The following is a 12,863-nucleotide window of genomic DNA, read 5'->3' as shown; positions in this document are numbered from 1 at the left end:
CCGTCTCTCAGAGTGGGAATGCACCTACAATGTGAATTTCAGACCCCTCCATGATTTCTAAGTGTGAGAACTTGCAAAATCGCAGGGTGTTCAAATACTTCTGTTCCTCACTGTATATTTTTTTTTTTATAGCCAAAAGTAAAAAATATAAATTTTTTTTAAATTTTCGGTCTTTTTTTTTATTTTTGTTTATAGCGCAAAAAATAAAAAGCGCACAGGTGATCAAATACCACCGAAAGAAAGCTCTATTTGTGTGACAAAAAGGACATAAATTTTGTTTGCGTTATTGTATGACCGTGTAATTACCAGATGAAATGGCGCAGCGCCGAATAGCAAAAAAAAGGCCTGGTCAGGAAGGGGGGTAAATCCTCAGGAGGGCATGTGCTTAATACATAGTTTGTTCAGTATCGATCTGTAAACAACCTTAACTGTGCTGTTACATGTGACTGCATTGCTCAAGGGGCTACGTTTCTGAACTTTATTGTTTATCTCTACCCATAACTTCTTTTTAGTTTTGGTACAAATTGTCAGGTGTTTGGTACAAATTGTCAGGTGTTTTTCTGCCTGCATCCCATTAGAAAGATTTTCGTTAACTTCCTGTTTTTGTGAATGTTTTCATTATGACATGAAGTAGAAGTAAGGTTACCAGATGCTCAGTTCTAACCACACCTACAACACCCCCCCCCCCCCTTTGAAGCCAGACCCACAAAACCATGCCCCCGTTTTTTACACACCCTCAAACATTTAGTCACAGACTTTTCAAACAAGGAATATGAAAAAAAAAAAAAAAGATAGATTTAAAATAAGATGCACTCAAAGGAATGTCTAGAAGAAAAATGTGGCACACTTCTGGGCTTTATTACTAAAGCTGGAGAGTGCAAAATCAGACTCACTGTTGCACAGAAAGCAACCGGCTTTCAGGTGTTATTGCCAAAGCTTAATTGAACAAACTGAGGTTAGAAGCTTATTGGCTTCTGTCCAGAAGGGAACTTGATTTTTCACTCTCCAGCTTTAGTAAATATACCCCTTGGTGTGCTCCCTGCCCGACAGGCCCATAAAGTGGGTGTCGCTAACTTCAGAGGTCAGTAGTATGTTGAGCAGAGTTAAGGGGGCAGGATTATATAATGGAGAGTTTAGAGATAAGTAGTAACAAGTAAGACCCCTTTCAGACGGGGTGGACCTGTCAGCGGATCCACCTGCTCAGTGGGGGATCTCCCTGCTGATCCCACTGCGCAGGTGGATGACAGGTCTGTGTCCACTCTGCTGCTGCAGAGCAGACACACACAGCCCGCTGTCTTCTATGGGATGGTCGGATGGAAACGAACCACATTTTCATTTTCATTTCCACCCAGCTGTCATCCAATCTGATCCGCTGGACGGATTTTTGGCATACAGGATCAGATGCCCGTGGGTGTCAGCAAACACTTGCCCGCCGATACCCATCGGTCCATAGAGGACTATGGATAGTCCGATCGGGTCCGCCTGAAAAACTGAGTTGGACCCGATCGAACCATCAATGTGAAATGGGCCTAACTCAGACATCCGTAGTAAGTAACAAAGATTTCAAAGGTTATTAGTAAACGACGCAGAGTTCAGGGGTCATCAGTAAGTCACAGAGTTCAGGGGCAGCAGCAAGTCATGCATGTTTTTGGTTTTTTTTTGTTTGTTTTTTGTGCATTTTCACAGAAATTTCAGCTCACTTCCTATCCAGTTAATATTTTTATTGGGACAGAAAGTGAAGAAAAATATTTTGAATGAAGTCACAGACTATCCACCTTCTACATTATCAAAATATGTTTTGCTTAGGTATTCACTTTAGCTGGAATTGCATTTGGCAAATATTGCTCTTGTCTTATTTGCTCATAAATGTTTCTTCGTATATTGCTTTCAGCTAGTTCACCCCCCTGGCTGAAAGGAGGAAAGGTAGTGTTCTTACAGTATGCTGTGTTATGTACATCAATCATCTAAAAACATGTTTTCCTTGCAGTACATTAAATAAAACTATTTTAATTGGGGAATGCAAGCATTTATAAGGTTTAACAATTTGAAAAATATATAGCTGAATCTAATTTACAATGTACTCATGTTTTTTCCTTTTAATATTGCCATTTTCTGAATCCTATAGGTTTTTGCAGCAGAGTTTAAGAAGCAAGAGTTTACAAATGAACGATTATAAAATTGCTTTGCTATGTAATGCTTATTCAACCAATTCTGAGTGTTTCACATTACCCATGGGAGTGCTTGTGGAAACTATTTATGGCAATGGAAATGTGAAGATATCGCTGCCAGGAACCAACTGTATAGCGTCTGGGTCAACTACACCTCTTCCAATGAACTTGTTGGATTCACTTACAGTTCATGCAAAGATGAGGTACTATTCTGACATTTTATTCTACACATTATGACAGATGAATAGATTTGCAACAGCCTTTTGCATAAGTGATCTTTAAAAGCTTGTGGCGTTGAAAGGCATACTGAGACATTGCAAAAATTGTTAAGGTCAAGTTGTCATTGCTGAGCAGAGGAAAGTGAGCACTGTGTTCTTTTCATGGTAAATGGGGGTTAGTATTCAGCACATCACAATGTAGCATTATCGCATTGTAACACGTTAAAAGACCGATAGATTTGACAGAAACAGATTGCATCATTTAATTTGTGAATTACTGTTTCCATGCTCGGTTTGTTTGAAATTAGTGAGGATGGAAATATAGGAGTCATACCTGATTTGGTATTTAAAGATCGTAGTTTCTTGACTTATTCTGATCTAGGTTTCACTGCTTAGTTATTTAACTGGAATAAGCATGCAGTCTGTGAAGTATGAAAAGTCTGTACTATCTTTGTGCAAAAAAAAAAAAAAGAAAACTTTTAGAGCTTGCACCTTTAAAGCCAACTCAGCAGTGTCATCTACATTATTTCTATCCCCAAAAGTAGCTTTAATCTTCAGTTACTCAGCTTATCGATGTTGGCATCCTCTGATTACATTTTATTTATTTAAAGTGATTCTAAAGGTTGTATTTTATGTTTTGAAACATACATGTTATACTTACTGACTCTGGGCAATGGTTATTTTTGGGTCCCAAGCCGGCAGTCCTGGCTTCTCCTCCTTGTCGAGTGACCCCAAAAGCACGCTTCTTGCTATGGGGCACTCAAACAGGCTCACTCCCAGAGCAGCTTGTCCCCACTCTCTGCACAGGATACATTAATGTAAAAAAATCTTCTGCCTTTAGAATCACTTTAAGTTAGTCTACATCAATTTGAAATTGTTTTAGTTTCTAGATCTTTTATGTACTGGTAACTACGATATAGATTTCTGTGGATGTGTACATTTTGTGTTTTGAAGCCAAATAAAAAGCTATGATAATTGACATTCTTTTCATAGATCACACAATATCCCAAAAGTCTAACAAAACTTTTTTTTTTGTTAAATTGAGCAGACAGGTAGTATACTGTACATTGATGGGGAGGACATAGGGAGCTTCTATAACAGCCAAGGAATAAAATCTACAACAAAACGTTTACATTTTTTTTTTTTTTGCAGTTACAGAATTGGTAAACCTTGTTTATCTCAGCATAGGCATATTTGCCTGGCCTCAGTATTGGCATATTATTAAGAATACAATACAGTATGGCAAAAAGAGAAACAACATTAAGAGCCATGATTTTCCTGAAAAATGGCAACAATGTCCAATATAATCAAAGTCTTACAAATTCAAATCTATACAAAATATACAGTGTAAGACTACGTCGTGGAAAATCAATTCTGCAGTCATTGTTTATAATAGCTATAGAGATGGGAGAAATGATAAACATGAAAAAATCTTATAAATCTCTATGGATACCTATTCACAGATAAACTTGGTTTCAAGAGGCTTACAGGTCTGATCAGAGAACACTGAAGTCTCATTAACAGCACTTGGTATGATACAATTACCTTATAGAATCAATATCCAATGTTGTGCTACATTTCTGTGCCAGGAAGAGGGAAATGAAATGATCAGGCTCGGCTCCACGAGTTGATTTTATACAGTGTATTCACAATGTAATTCTTTTGACCTCTGCACAGTGTCTATTTACTACAAATAATTCTTCTTGACTTGGAATAATGGCACTGTGCTCTGTTTTGTAACTTTGGTATAGAATCACCTGCAAATGAGTAGTATAACCAAATTGCATATATATGTCCTTCTACATGGTCCAAGCTTGATTAACTGTGCCAAGTATTTATCCCACCTGGTCCTCAGAAACAACTGCATAAGGCTTTTCTTCTTTCTTTTTTTTTTTCATAATTACTTAAAGTAGACAGCAACAAAGTATGCATATCAAAGCTTTAAACTGGGTAATCGTTCATAATACAATAGTACAACGACATGACGACATCTCTTAATAGAATCTTTAAACAGTACAACACTATTATTCAAACTAAAAATATTGAACGTCTGCAGTCCAGGCGAAAACATAGACTGGCACTGCCCAAGATACTGTGCACTTCCTTGACAGTGTCTCTGTTGTGAGTTGCAAAGTGCAGAAGCACATACAGTATAAAATTTCCAAAAATTCCTGTATAACTTGGCCAAAACAAATGCCAGATCTACATATGCATGTAGGCTGGAAGTATTTTAGGTCAAGGGGATATAAGGAAGGGAGTTTGCAGAGGGTAAATAACTGTAAAAAGTGGGGAAAGGAGGGGAGGCAAATGTCAGGATGACAGCGTTTGGGCGAACATAAGTCAAAAGGAGTACTTGAACCTTTTTCTTGTTTAAAGTGGAACATGACGCCAGAATTAAAGGTGGGTGAACAGGCAAGAATTCTGTCTCTTCTGCATTAAAATTCCTGTCTGTTCACTCGTCTTTAATTTTGGCCTCAAGTTACTTGCCTGCCTGTGTGCCCTTGTACAATGAGCCACATGTGCAGTTCACTGTACAAATTCTATGTATAAATAAATTGGTGTAGCGCTAATCACTAACATCATATGAATAAACATACATAAAGACATATAAAATCTATTAAATATCTACACAAATATAAAGTAATCTGATCCAGTCAGGATCTATTTGTGACACACATACACGTGACACAGAAATGTGAGATAACAAATTGGTCCCAATAGGACCCATTATGGTGAAAAAATCCTGCAATGCACAAAAAAATCCAGCAATGTACAAATTCTGCAATGCCAAATCTGACTGAAATCTCACGCATTTGCGGGAGTGACGTCATCCCCGTATAGCCAATGACAGTGGCCAGCGATCAAGACCCGGAATTTTGCTGCCCGAAGGGCTTGGGGACACCACATCGCTCGATCCAAGGTGAGTATAGTGAACTTCCACTTTAACATTGATTTATCATTTTTACATGGGTAGAGATATTGAAATATACCTTTTTAAATATTACTTCTTTTGGAGCTCTATGCACTCCCATAAACTTCAGATTTTACTTGGTTGACGTCTAAATGTGGTCATAGATGGATTGAAATTCTGCCAGTTCAGCAGGGACCAGCTGAATTTCAAACTGTGTGTCCACTGCAGTTGAACAGCAGTCAGTTTATTGATCAACTTCTGTTTACCACGCTGTTGGATAAAAGTTGCTTGGTCAGTTGCTTCAAGTCTGATCTGTGTATTCTGACAACAGGGGAGTCTCCCCGCAGCCAGAATACAGTATGGCAGCAGGGAGGATTCCCCAATCCACCTCGAGTGTGTGAATGGGGAATTGGTTCAATTTTTTTGTTCAACTCTGAACAAAAAAAAAACTGAACCATATATGGCCAGCTTAGGAAATATCTTAAAAAGCCAATAGATGACATTCAAAGGGTTTTCCTAACACTATATTCAGTACCATAAATAATGGTCCCAGTGTTTCAAAAGCAAACACCCCCACCCCAGTAAAATTAGCAAATGTTTCCAGCATTTCTTGTAGATAACAGTGCCCCATATTGGTCTGTCATTTAGAGAAAAATAAATACAAAAACATATCCCAGCACTTTATGTGGCAAGTGGATGAAAATATTCTTTATGCTGATCCCATCGATGTTTGTCCTCCTATTTACCATGCATTTCTTTTTCTCTGTTTCTCTTCAGCCTCATTCACAGCATTGCCACCAGAGTGATTAAACTGGCACATACGAAGTCAAGTCAAGCATTGGCTCCTGCACTTGTAGAAACTTACAGTCGCTTGTTGGTCTATATGGAAATTGAGTCACTTGGCATCAAAGGATTCATAAGTAAGAAACTTGTATAATGCTTAAAAACAATTATATAATTCTTAAATAATTCTTATAAAGTTTGTTCTTTTTTTATCTGTTAGATAAGTGCAAAAAGATTCTTGTTGATTTTGTCATTTAGAAGTCTGCTCACTGCTCCTGTGTCATCTCAAGAAACCTAATCATCCCTCCTAGTTCTTATCTTGGACTGCAGAACAATTAGTCTCTATGTTGTGAAGAATAGAAAAAACACCTGTCAGGGCTGTCACCATGTCTTGTGATTTTAAGTCAACAAAATCCAGTGTGTTGTCAGTCCAAAACATCAGTTAGGAGCTGAGTGCATTTTGGACAGATCATCCAGTATTTTTCTGTATCTGCAGGGTCTTTAAAATCTTCAGTACCAGACACTTTCACCCCCGTCATGCCCAGGCCAGTTTTCAGCTTACAACACTGTTGCACCTTGCAGTCATGCAACACTGTATCCAAATTAAATTTTTATAATTTTTCACACAAATAGAGCTTTCTTTTGGTGATATTTTTATTACCTTTGGGGTTTTTTTCCCTAAAAATTTGGCCAAAAAAAATTTTTTCTTCATTTCACTTCTGTTTCTGTAAAATTTTGCAAATAATTAATTGTTCTTTATACATTTTGGTCAAAATGTATTCTGCAACATTTCTTTACTGAAAATAACCCAAATCAGTGTTTATTATTTAGGCTGTAGGAAGAGTCCACAAACCAACGGCCTATCTCATTGCTTGAGGCTCTAAAAAGTCAGAACAATGCAAATACCCCCAAATGAGCCCTTTTTTGGAAAGTAGACATTCCAAACTATTTAGTAAGAGTCATGGCAAGTTTTTTGAAATTTGTAATTTTTTGTCATCAGTTTTTGAGAAATTAATAAAATTTTAAGAAGGTATTACAAAAAAAATAAAAAATGTATACATACTGTCACCAGTGCAGTACAAGGTAATCATATAACTGGCGTGGCAGTGAACAGGGACAAAAAAAAATATTTTTTTTTCTCCAATTTGTTTTTCTTTTTTTTTTTTTCTTTTTTTTTAACACACTGTGACCAGAGGAATACAATGTTACCATAGTAGCATTATACTTCTCTGGGGAAATGATCAAGATTTTTATTTTATTTATTTGTTTTAACACATTATGATTGCTTATAGCAGTGAATTGCTTTGCTATAAGCAAGCATTATTACTGAATGAAATAGATGTATTGTTGTGATTAGCTGTGATTGGTCACATCTAATCACATGGTACAGATCGGCTGTGATTGGCCCTGTCTGTACCATGTGATCACTGTTTCCAATCACAGCTAGCAACACAATTGTACACAGTGAATAACCTGAATCAGAGCCATTCATTGTTTACAATTGTCATACCGACAGCGGGCCAGTACAGTGATCTGTCATCAGCTGTGTCCAGTACCAAGGTGCATTCTGGGAGGGCATCATATGACATCCACCCAGAACGAGAAAAGTCCCGCCTGGGCATCATTTTACAATAGGCTGGTGGGAGGTTGTTAAACGACTGAAAAGGACATCTCATGCTGTGCAACATGTTGCACAATCCCAGCCTGTCCCTTTTTGTTTACCAGCTTTTATCCTGAAAAGACTGGCTGACATATGAAAATATTTATAAGAAGTATCTATGGAGACAGTACGAAGCCTACCTCTCGTATATTAAATTTGAGTTTGTTTCATAACTCTATACATGACTAAGATTTCGTGTGTATACAGTTATAAAACCATAAATGATTCATTAAGACATGTAGTTTATACCATTATCAGGTTGCTTAGGTCTTTTTAGACTAAAAACTGTTCATACAGTCATGGCCGAAATTGTTGGCACCCTTGATATTTCTCCAGGAAATCATGTATTTCTCACGAAACGTATTGCATTAACACATGTTTTGCTATACACATGTTTATTCCCTTTGTGTGTATTGGGACAAAACAAAAAAAGGGAGGAAAGAAAGCAAATTCGACATAATGTCACACAAACCTCCAAAAATGGGCTGGACAAAAGTATTGGCACCCTTTCACAACTGCGGATAAATAAGAATGTTACAAGCATGTGATGCTCCTGTAAACTCACCTGGGGCAAGTAACAGGTGTGGGCAATATAGAAATCACACCTGAAAGCAGATAAAAAGGAGAGACGTTCACTTAACCTTTGCATTGTGTGTCTGTCTGTGCCACACTAAGCATGGACAACAGAAAGAGGAGACGAGAACTGTCTGAGGACCTGAGAACCAAAATTGTGGCAAAATATCAACAATCTCAAGGTTACAAGTCCATCTCCAGAGAACTAGATTTGCCTTTGTCCACAGTGCGCAACATTATCAAGAAGTTTGCAACCCATGGCACTGTAGCTAATCTCCCTGGTCGTGGACGGATGAGGAAAATTGATGAAAGATTGCAACGCAGAATAGTCCGGATGGTGGATAAGCAGCCCCAAACATGTTCCAAAGACATTCAAGCTGTCCTGCAGGCTCAGGGAGCATCAGTGTCAGCGCGAACTATCCGTCGACATTTAAATGAAATGAAACGCTATGGCAGGAGACCCAGGAGGACCCCACTGCTGACACAGAGACATAAAAAAGCAAGACTACAGTTTGCCAAAATGTACTTGAGTAAGCCAAAAGCCTTCTGGGAAAACGTCTTGTGGACAGATGAGACCAAGATAGAGCTTTTCGGTAAAGCACATCATTCTACTGTTTACCGAAAACGGAATGAGGCCTACAAAGAACAAAACACAGTACCTACGGTAAAATATGGTGGAGGTTCAATGATGTTTTGGGGTTGTTTTGCTGCCTCTGGCACTGGGTGCCTTGACTGTGTGCAAGGCATCATGAAATCTGAGGATTACCAAAGGATTTTGGGTCGCACTGTAGGGCCCAGTGTCAGAAAGCTGGGTTTGCGTCCAAGATCCTGGGTCTTCCAGCAGGACAATGACCCCAAACATACGTCAAAAAGCACTCAGAAATGGATGGCAAAGAAGCGCTGGAGAGTTCTGAAGTGGCCAGCAATGAGCCCAGATCTAAATCCCATTGAACACCTGTGGAGAGATCTTAAAATTGCTGTTGGGAAAAGGTGTCCTTCCAATAAGAGAGACCTGGAGCTGTTTGCAAAGGAAGAGTGGTCCAAAATTCCGGGTGAGAGGTGTCAGAAGCTTATTGATGGTTATAGGAAGCGACTGATTTCAGTTATGTTTTCCAAAGGGTGTGCAACCAAATATTAAGTTAAGGGTGCCAATACTTTTGTCCAGCCCATTTTTGGGGTTTTGTGTGACATTATGTCATATTTGCTTTTCTGCCTCTGTTTTATATTTGTTCCAATACATACAAAGGGAATAAACATGTGTATAGCAAAACATGTGTTAATGCAATACCTTTTTTGTGTGAAATACTTGATTTTCAGGAAAAATATCAAGGGTGCCAACAATTTCGGCCATGACTGTATATTAAACCAAGTGTACCCAAAAGAATAAATCGGGGAACTAAATCAAATAACTGAATAAAGTGCTCTAGGACCAAGTATTGGTGCTTTGCTGCGATTTTAGAATTGAGGGATCCAGGTGAAGCCAGACAGTATGCTGCTGTTGCTCGCATGTTTCCAAGTATTATGAACATATAATCCCTGGTGAAAGGCTGTGGTATTCTTAGGTGAAAATGTTAACTTTTTCTGACCAGCATATGGATAGCTTCAGACTGAAAATGGAGAGTGCTTCTGTTAACCATCTTTAAAGACTCACTATAGCTAAATTACAGGGTTGCTTAAAGTAGATGAAAATGACCATCTGTCTGGTTGCCTTCTTTTACTTCAGTTCCAGCTTACTTAGAGCATCAATAATCTGCATAAAAAGTGACAGAAATGTCAGGTATTTCAGTTGCTGTGGCAGATCAGGTACTTTTACATACATAGTTAAAGTGAATATTATTAGTTGCTCTTTTTATATTATGCATTTAGTCATTTTTTTATTATAGGTATTTGTTACTACCCTGAGAATGAATATATGTAGAAGAAGAAATGATGGTAGGCAAATCGGTATACCGCCACTATGTAAAATAAAAAATATAAAAATACTTTTTCTATAAAGCACAGGGTTAGAGCAAATATTATCCACGTAACATTTCTTAACACTAGACATGTTCTGCAGTTAGAACATCAAAAACAACATCAAACTATGCACAAATTAAAAACAAATCCGTTACTCAGACAATTGTTTCGCTTTTTGTACAGAGACAATTATATGCTCATCAAACAATTCTTTATCCACATGTATACGACTTTCTGTGTTTTGCATTGATGTTTGACCCTAACAGGGCAATACATCAGTTTAGTGGCCAATTTCTGGCAGTTGCAGATATTTGTAGTCCATTTAATCAAAAAGAGTTGTTACATTAAGCCCATGCATATTGGTGATAATACATAAAATCTGATCCTATCCCTTTCAGTGAATACCACACGTTTTTGTTTATTCCAGCATATCCACCAAAATATTTTTTTGCACAGTTCTACGTTTACACAACAGTAGTCAGCCAGACGGCTACCAAATCATGCTGCCATTGCACCTTTCATATGGAGGAGCAAATAAATAACTAAGTTATATTGTTGTATAGTAACTTAGTCTCTAAGACTCCCTAATGATGTATGCATAAACATTGTATTGGGCAAAGTTTTTGTACAAAAAGTGAAACAGCTATTGCCTTGGTTACTAAATTGATTATGTGGTTACACTTTGGTTCTGTTTTCGGTTTAGAACTTTTAACACTTGTAGGCTGTTAAAGGCACACTCCACTTTTTAAAAAAATTTAATAAATGCAGCTACAAAAATGTCAATTTTTAAAAAGTATTCATGGCCTGCGGAACATTGCAATTGTCATCAATGTTTTGTGGGTGAAATCTTTGGCTGCTGCTACCTCTTCCCTGAAGCTCAGATCTTATATGTAGGTACAGACCTAGATGGAGAAGTTACGCTGAACATGAAACAGTGAGAGAGAATGGATCACTGGCGTGCTCTAGCAAATGGTACTCAAAGTTTGTAAACAGTCCCTTGCCTGAATGGCATTGTGTGGGGACCATGCCAAATTTACAAAAACAAAATGCAGCACCCTGTAATTTATGTAAAGGAGAGAAGTGAGAATATATTGTTTGGTGATGGGGTATGCAACCATGTTTCATGTAACACCCTAAATATGTGTATGTGAAATGTGATACTATGCCTTTAAGTAACATCAAATGTGTGTTTTATTTCTATTTCTAACGCAAAGGGTTAGAAAAATTTAATATTTTTGTAAATTGAGCTAGTTGAGGATTAGTCTACCACCTGTTTTTTGGTAGAAGGAAGTACCCATTCCATGTAGGTAAATATACATCTGAATGATTGCATATTAAGATAAATACTACAAGGAGTAACTGCTTGTTTTTTTTGTCTCTGGGGCGATGGCACTTCTACTTGGTCTTCCGCACCCCCAGCATTCCCTTACACTCTGGCGGTGGAGTGTTCCTCAGTGTCAACACCTCTAATGCAGGACTATGGGCTCTGCGTTGGTCTTGATGACATCAGAGGATCTTGGATTGCAGGGACTGGTCTAACAGTACAGAAGAAGCATGCAAGAGCAGAAAATCGGGTAAAAAATTCTGCTTTATCTGAGCACCCAGGCATAAATGTGCAGTTAAACCTTGCAGTGTTCTCTGTGCCTGAGCTTTGTACATATCATCTCTGCTAAAGGGACTTTGGATTTCTGTTTTGGCCAGGAAGTAAGCAGCTTAGCGTGAACTTCAATTCTCCATTAATGACGTGCTTAAAGCTGCCTTTAAAGTCTAACTTCATGTTTAATGTCCCTTGTTAATAGTTTATTTGCTCCAATCTCTGCCAAACAAACTGTTTACTGCACTAATAGGTGTACTTTGCTGGTCATGCTGTCCTATGTCCTATTGCCCGAACACAATACTGTTTACTGTATGTAGCTGTGGCTACATACAGTTAATACAGTGCAGCCAGTAAGCCCACCTGTTAGTGCAGTAAATAGTTCATTTGGGCCAGCTTTGGCCAAAACAAACTATTTAAAGGGACTTTAAAAGGAGTTAGGCTTCAATTGATTCTGTTGCATGTATGCATTTTATATGAGAAACATTAATTTTGTTCAACAGCTGCATTTGCTATGTTATACTTTAACATTGGTTTGTTAACCCAGGTCAGCTTCTACCCACTGTGTTCAAGTCTCATTCTTGGGGAATCCTTCACACATTACTGGAAATGTTCAGCTATCGAATGCACCATATCCAGCCCCATTACCGGGTGCAGCTTTTAAGTCACCTCCATTCATTAGCTGGAGTACCACAGACCAATCAGAATCAACTTCACCTCTGGTTAGTATTCCAAACTTAAGGTCACACAGCACAAATTGTACAATGTGTCGACAGGCTTTTGTTTACTTCAGATGGGTTTTGCATCTGTTCAAGTGTATGGATATACAAAACCCACATATAGCATGTCAGATGCATGTCAGGAGGAGGACAACTGCAGGTCAAATGTACCCATCATGAATTCTGAATGATTTCGGAAGCATTTTGAACTAATGCCATCAACGCAAGCTCAAAGCTTGTCGACATAGGTCCTAAATATGTCATAAGTGAAACTTGGGGGC

General features: G+C 38.2%; 1 protein-coding gene across 2 annotated transcripts in view; it reads left to right on the top strand.

The window, feature by feature from the left end:
* MED23 (mediator complex subunit 23) overlaps positions 1-12,863 on the top strand; it is a 146,415-nt gene that overhangs the window by 75,377 nt on the left and 58,175 nt on the right. For both annotated transcript variants that reach the window (XM_089676173.1, XM_089676172.1), the window contains 3 exons: positions 2,126-2,371; positions 6,075-6,217; positions 12,411-12,585. In XM_089676173.1, coding sequence (XP_089532299.1) covers positions 2,126-2,371; positions 6,075-6,217; positions 12,411-12,585 — 564 coding nt within the window. The remainder of the gene's footprint in view (positions 1-2,125; positions 2,372-6,074; positions 6,218-12,410; positions 12,586-12,863) is intronic.

Source organism: Staurois parvus, unplaced genomic scaffold, assembly GCF_062004578.1.
Source record: "Staurois parvus isolate SC_StPar_1 unplaced genomic scaffold, SC_StPar_1.0 ptg000165l, whole genome shotgun sequence".
In the NCBI taxonomy this organism is placed as follows: Eukaryota; Metazoa; Chordata; class Amphibia; order Anura; family Ranidae; genus Staurois; species Staurois parvus.
The sequence above is the reverse complement of the archived record's forward strand: the minus strand, read 5'-3'. Positions and strand labels throughout refer to the sequence as shown.